The following is a 7500-nucleotide window of genomic DNA, read 5'->3' as shown; positions in this document are numbered from 1 at the left end:
TTCTGATTCCCATAATATCAAAGCTACACTAAATAATATAGTAGTGCGCACCCAGTTTTCCATGATGCTTCTCAGTGGTTTTCCATTCATGATAAACAATTGATTTTATTCCTAGATTTGCAGTCCATAAGGCTCTGCAAAGAAGACTTCAGTAGGTGTGCCTTGTATTTTGTGTATTCTTCTTGTGTATTAGACAAGATTAAATGCACATTTAACTTTAAAACACTCCCTAAATTGAGCACACTTCCCCATTGTTTATAGCAGCTATGACACTTTGTCAGCTTTCCAAGACAATAAGTGTTACTAGCGGTGAAATAGTAGACAAATTATAGTTCCCTCTATTCGGTCAACTCTTTCTTTTGCTGTCCTCTATGTCAGTGTAAATTGTTGAAAGAAATTTTTAATTGGAATTCACTGATATAAAAAAAAAAAAAAATAAAAGACAACAAAAAATACATACAAAAAGTATTAGTGTATGTTTCCAATCACTGTTCAGAATACCCGTTCTTGGCTTTTGCAAACAGCTCGGGATTGGTGGTGGTATATTTGTCCCTCAGGAAGGTTCTGTTTGTTGCTGCAGTGTTGGTTCTTGCAATTTAGTATGTTTTATTGTCTCACGTGTAATTTGATTTAGTGCATTTACTGCAGTGGAAAATTTAACTTAATTTTATTAAGGACTGAGAGATAAGATGCTTGATTTGGCATAAAAAGAGAAAGATTGTCAAAGTGAGACCACATTACGGCAGCTGCAGCAGAATAAACTATACAGCCTTCCTTTTCAATTTTTGTATGAATTCCTTTTTAATGGTCTCTTTATCATATGATTTTGAGAAGTGCTTGGTTAAACTGGTTCATAAAGTCAAATGATAGCCAGCAATTTGGTTTTTTCTTGTTCCGAATCAGAATCATATTAAAATCTAGTAATGAGTCAGTGAAATCAAGCAGATTTTCCACCTATCAGTAGACTCATATGTGCATGGCTGTTGGCTCTTTTATTGCTGATTTGTCAATACTGATGAAGGTTTCATATTTCATAATGTATTTTTTATTTTTTTTTATTTGCTAGTCCTATATATTCTAGATGAAAAATAGTAGCAGCCCTCATAACCCCTTTTATGTGGCAGTGTAGTATGGTGTTGATGACCTTAACTAGGAAGGCATCAGGCATTAAGTTATATCCACCTATTTGTAATATCTTAGTAATTCATTGCATTGGTAAAGTCAGACTATTTCAGAAAATGCCCAAAAGATGTTTGAGATTGAACTATTTGATAGTCAGACTATTTCAGAAAATGCCCAAAAGATGTTTGAGATTGAACTCTTTGATCCTTGATTTGCTGATGCCATCATAGTTGAAAAACACTCCTTACCAATTTTGCCTAACAGACCCGGTCCTAACCTTCCCCCTCTCTCTCTTTCTCCCCTGCCCTCAGAAGGTTAGATTCCCGCTCAAAAGACAGGTGGGTCTTACCCCCTAGTGGATGAAAGTTGCATGACTTGCTCCTGACAGAGTTATAAGGGTTCTCTCAGGTTGGGAAACAGCAGGATGATTCATGAATTACCATAACCCTAGACTTGGCAGTCTTGCAGCTAGAGGTAATGCAAAAGTCTGTGCATCTGCTGCCTCACACTGAGGGGATTATATATTTTGGTGTTTTCTTTATATTGGTCATGAGTTTCTATCTGGTTGTTTATGAAATGTAGACCCAGGCTTTATATTGCTGTGACAGAGCATTATACAACTGCAAAGAATGATGCATGTAATTCAAGCATGAAGAACACCTTTGACAGGACTGAAGTGTTCGGATATCTGAAGTAGCATTTATAGTATGTTTATATTCTTCATCTGCAGTCTTGCGTACATGGATGTTCAGTGTTAATTGTCATATTTATATGCATCTTTGCTTTAGCTAGAATCTTGTTTGATAGTTAATTTGTTGATATTGCTTCTAGTGATAAAGTATTCAGATTGTTAATGATCATAAGCTAGTTTTTTCCTCATAGGTTATAGATATTTATGGAATTTGTTCAAATAGATGCAGAGATCACTGTTATGTAGTTGCAATATTTTTGTGAAGCATTTTGTAGATAATGTTCAGATGGACAGTGTAGATCAGATGAGGAAATAGTATGCTGAATAAGAGAAAGATTAGCTATGTTGTTTGCCTTGCTTGCCCAATAGTTTTTGGGGTCTTTCTTAGTTTAACTGTTGTTGATTTACTTGTAATTGGGATGTCTTTCTTTGATGCCACACTTAGGAGACGGTAATAGTAAGTGATGGTTCCCTTCTTAGGCCTGCCTAAGTCTTCACGTCATACCCTTGGATTTTTTTTATGTTTGCAGCGTATTGTATGTCTCAATTTAGTTTTTTATGTAATTGCTACTCTTAATTGCTACTGTATTATGTAACTGTTGTGTAAAGATTCAGATGAATGTGAAAATGAAGATGTATATATGAAATAGTTCCTCTAAACAACTGTAAAAATATAAAATCGTGTTTTTGTTTTTTAAGATGTTTTTTGAAATACTGGTTAGCACAGATTTTTTTGTTATGTATTTTTCAAAACCAGGCATGAATTTTTTAACCAAAAAGATTCACACCATTTTCTCGCCTTTTTACTTTTTTTTTTTTTATTTATTTAGTTCCTTGGTTATTCACTTGTTTTTATATAAATTGCCTTTGTCTCTTGAATAAACAAAATTTATACATAAAAAAATGGTGTCTCCATTTTAAATTGTTTTTTGTGATTTTGGAGTGATGTGACACTGTGACATGACATGACAATGATAGTGATGATTGATGAATGTTACTAGCACTAGATATTGAGAAAGGAATATGCATAGCTAGGGAGAAAATCGACCAGTTTATCTTGTGTGGTTATTTATGATAATGGGGCTACATTTCTTCATCTGAGAACAGCTGATTAATAAAATTATTCTTCTTTACTTCCCTACCAACCTTCCTTTCCCCCATCCTTGGAAAAAACCCATCCAGGAAGCTATGTCACAAGAAGGATCAGGAGAGGCCATCAACCAGCTATACATGACCACCATGCGCAAGTACGAAGCCATCAAGGATGAATATGACTCAATTAGAAAGAGGTACTCGGATCTTGTTGCCTCACATTCCAACAACATTTCTAAACTGGAACTCACACAGGTGAGAGTGCTATTTTTGTATTTTATATAAACTTGCTAATTGGCCTAGAAGTGCATGTTTTTTTTTTTTTTCTTTTTTCTTTTTTCTTTGTTTTTAGACAGAATGTGTTGTTTTTACCAGTATCAATTAGTAAAAAATAAGTTTGAAAAAATCTTGACATTCCATGAGCCTTTTTATTATTAAGATGTTTTTTATTTAAATTTGTCTAAATCACCCATCATACAGTAGAATGATGTCTCATTTAAGAACTAAGCTAGTTTATAGAATGTTCATATCATGTTCGTTATATAGTTTTACTAATTATGATATTCTTTCTCCTAACATCATAGGAAGAAGTATCTCGCTTGAAGAAGCAATATGACGAAGTTTTGCGTGAGTGTAATGAGGCAGTGCGAGAGAAGAACTGCCTCAAACAGCAGTGTACCAAAGCAATCACAGAATGGGATTCTGCACTCAGGGAGAAGAACAAACTGCAGGAAGAACTGCTCAAGGTAAACCATACCTATTGTTCATTTGTAGGTGCATATCTATGCTTTCTTCATTTATGATTTACAGCTGTTTTTATTTTATGTTGATTATTTTCTAGTTTAAATGTTATCTGTACTACTTTTTTCCTTTTTTTTTTTTTTTTTCTTCTTTACTAACATTGTATCCATCCACAAACACAAAAATCGTACCCATAAAGTAAGCATTGCTGTAGGTTTAGTTGACAAGTCATGAAATAGTGTTTTTATTATTATTACCATATGTCCTGGCAAAAATAGGCACTGGTTAATGCTAACCAAAGAAAACTAAACATCTTGTGTATTATCAGTAACATTATATATGTCAGCAATGAAACTCGCTTACCTAAACAGCATTGAATCATTTTCAGTTGACAGATCATTTATTAAATTTAACCATCAGGAAGATAAACCTGTAGTTTCTGATGAATAGGTATCAAAAAATAAAGAGACAAGAGAAAGTTTATTGGTGTTTATCTTAGAAATGTGCATTTCAACATCTGGGAAGCAGGATTCGAAAAAAGGGTCAGGCAGGGAAATAGACGAAGGAAGACAACTGAGAGGAAAGTTCTAAGCACAGGGAAAGAAAAAGTAAATTGATGTTATGTTTGGATAGGCGAGTGGAACAGAAAGGAATGTGAGGTTTGCACATGATGTTTTAAAATAACACCGGTGTTCATAGGAGGCCCAGGCAATAGTTGAAATGGTTGAAGCACATTATCTGTGGTGAGATGCTTAAGAGACTTGAGTCAGTGAAGAATAGCTTCTCCTTGAACTTTCTTCAGTATTTGAAGAATAGCCTAGACAACATTTTAGTGGGAGCAGTAATCCATTTGCAGTTTGTGCAGTAATAAGATCTGTGAAAGTTTAAAGTACTTGGTAAAAGATGTGATATGATTTGAACAAAAACTTGACAGCTAAGGTTGGATAGCTCCATGTTTTAATTGTTTAGTGTTCCAGTCAAGTATTTTCAATATTTTGAGTTGCTCACTCTTTGTGGGCTCAGTCCATGGAGTAGTCCATGTAGTACTCAACTAAAGACAACTAGATTGTAAACTTCTATTACTGTATGTAGGTAGGGCATGGTTCAGAATGCAAAAAGATGTATAAATGCTCTGCTATGTGATGTTATAAGAAGATTGGAGAGGAGTGTGAATAAAGGATATGCTTGTGTATGTGTCAATGGCAAATGAATGTATTGAATGAAAGATAGATTATAATTCACTGTTAATAAAAGAAAAAAAAGGTAAAGTACCTCATCATTTGATGTATAGTACTAAAATGAGGAACACTGAATATCAGTAAGCAAGCTCTCCTTAGTTATTATTTTTTCTTTTTTCTTTCAAATATTGTTGTAGTTCTTAGAGTGTCAATTATTTGCATATCATTAACCATTTCATAAAAACTTCTTCACCTCAATATCAAATATAAAAATTATTAATTCTTGAAAATATATTTATGTAAACACTATAATTTCACATCCTAGATGTACATATTGATAAGTCTTATGCTATTGAAAATGAATTTGATGTTAGAGCAAAAAGTGGAATGGGGTGACTTATATAAAGGTTACCCATCTGGAGATACTTTTGAGGCTTGGGCTGATTTGATGTCAGATTTAAAGATGTTTGTCAGTGTGAGATTATATGTGTATGTGTTTGTGTTTTTGCGTGCACCTGTTGTATATGTGTATGCTCATGTATGTATGTGTAGTGATGTGCATAGGCCTTAGAAAAATGCCACTCTCTTTCCCCTAGTTTGGACCCAAGTGGAAATTTTCATATGCATGTGTGTGTGAGTGTGAGTGTGAGTGTGAGTGTGAGTTAGTGAGTGTGAGTGTGAGTTGGTGTGAGTGTGAGTGCATTAGTGAGTGTGAGTGTGAGTTAGTGAGTGTGAGTGTGCATTAGTGAGTGTGAGTGTGAGTTAGTGAGTGTGAGTGTGCATTAGTGAGTGTGAGTGTGAGTTAGTGAGTGTGAGTGTGCATTAGTGAGTGTGAGTGAGTGTGTGTCATTAAGTGTGAGTATGAGTTAGTATGTGTGTGAGTGTGAGTTAGTGTGTGTGTGAGTGTGAGTTAGTGTGTGGGTGTGGGTGTGTGTGTGTGGGTGTGGGTGTGGGTGTGGCTTAATGTGTGTGAGTGTGAGTTAGTGTGGGTGTGGGTGTGGGTTAATGTGTGTGTGAGTGTGAGTTAGTGTGTGTGTGTGAGTGTGAGTTTGTGTGTGTGTGAGTATGGGTTAGTGTGTGTGTGTGTGTGTGTGAGTGTGAGCTAGTGTGCGTGTGAGTGTGAGTTAGTGTGTGTGAGTGTGAGTTAATGGGCGTGTGAGTGTGAGTTAGTGTGTGTGAGTGTGAGTTAGTGTGAGTGAGGGAGTGAGAGTGAGTGAGTTAGTGAGTGAGTGAGTGTGTGAGTGTGTGTATGTTTGTATTTGTATATATGTACATAAAAAAAATTCAGTACATACAAAAAAATACATGCCTAGAATTCTTCACTCACAGCTTTCCTTGAATTATACTTTTCTTCTATTCCTTGAGCCATCATTGATTGTAGAATAAATAATGGAATATTTTGTGGAAAAAAAAGATTGTGAAAAGTAAATTTGCCACACTGCTGCCTCCCTTCACCTATCCAACTGTCCTCCCATTCATGTTCCTACCTGAACTGTACAATGGATACATCGCTTCATTGGTAAATACATTCAATATTTATTTCATTTATACATTACAACTCACATATATAAATATATATATACATATATCTTGTTAATCCATGGTTTTCATTTTGCATGGTATTCGTGATTTGCTCATTGTCAGGACACTTCTGGAAGACTAATTTGTTTACAGTTTGTCCTTTAGGCCAATTGACTGCGTGTTCCTTGTCTGCACAATTACCAGTGTGTGCAAAATAACTTTATATACTTTTGTCCACAAATGTCAGCATCACACAGTTTAGATACCCTGGTTTTATTTTTTTCCTAAAGTTCTTCCTTCGGCAAAGTCTGTCTAGTATCGTAAAGACTCATGGGAGCTTATTCATGATTCTGAGGAAACAGAAGGGTAGATGATTTCTTTGTTAATTTTATTAGTCTTCGTTTCACCAAAATGTGTAGTAAGATATGGTATTTGCAATTTGTAGCATCCTTTAATTGAATTCCCCATTATTGTCTTTGTAGGGTAGGTGCATGTGTGGAAACAGTTGTTGCCTGGTTAAAGGTTTCATGTTTTTTTTGTTTTTTGTTTTTTCTGAATTTTGAAGTTGAAAAAAGATAAATCGAAGAAGATGACCATAGGATTATATGTCTTTTTTCATGTTATGTGTTTATTAAAGGAAGCTAATCTTTTAGATTTTAAACATGGCACTAAATATATTACAAAATTGATTTGTTTATTTTTCCTTACCAAAGTCATCAGTGTTTTGTGTATCTTTTTTCATATTATTTAACTGTCTTTCAAATAGAATGTTCCCCTTTTTCATATTTTATACCTTGATATTAATAATCATGTAAGTAATTTAGTGGCTCCAAAAGGAAAAGCTGATTATAGTAATCTTTTACTAATTACCCAAAATAATCTTTTCTTCTTTGAACAGATATATGTAGCTTGATTTGAATTTTGTATCCTTATTTTGCATGTAATTGAGAAGATTTACTAGATTTATAAAACATTAACATGAAAAAATATTATCTTGAAATTAGAATACTACCTGTGTTGTTTTTTTTTAAACAAGATAATACATTAAAGTCTATGAAAAGCTTTCTGTGATGTTTGATTTTTTTTTTTAGTAGAGTAATGGTATGTACAGATAGCTTCCTTTTTGACTGAGTTAAGTGAAAAATATGTAGTTTG

At 34.1% G+C, this 7500-nt stretch overlaps 1 protein-coding gene across 6 annotated transcripts in view; it reads left to right on the top strand.

The window, feature by feature from the left end:
• Positions 1 to 7500, top strand: part of LOC125029480 (disks large homolog 5-like) — a 278200-nt gene that overhangs the window by 237118 nt on the left and 33582 nt on the right. For 3 of the 6 annotated variants that reach the window (XM_047619382.1, XM_047619377.1, XM_047619378.1), the window contains 3 exons: positions 1434 to 1460; positions 2996 to 3160; positions 3490 to 3651. In XM_047619382.1, coding sequence (XP_047475338.1) covers positions 1434 to 1460; positions 2996 to 3160; positions 3490 to 3651 — 354 coding nt within the window. The remainder of the gene's footprint in view (positions 1 to 1433; positions 1461 to 2995; positions 3161 to 3489; positions 3652 to 7500) is intronic. The other 3 variants (XM_047619383.1, XM_047619379.1, XM_047619381.1) reach the window with 1 other exon arrangement.

The sequence above is a fragment of the Penaeus chinensis genome, chromosome 10, assembly GCF_019202785.1.
Source record: "Penaeus chinensis breed Huanghai No. 1 chromosome 10, ASM1920278v2, whole genome shotgun sequence".
Classification (NCBI taxonomy): domain Eukaryota; kingdom Metazoa; phylum Arthropoda; class Malacostraca; order Decapoda; family Penaeidae; genus Penaeus; species Penaeus chinensis.
The sequence above is the reverse complement of the archived record's forward strand: the minus strand, read 5'-3'. Positions and strand labels throughout refer to the sequence as shown.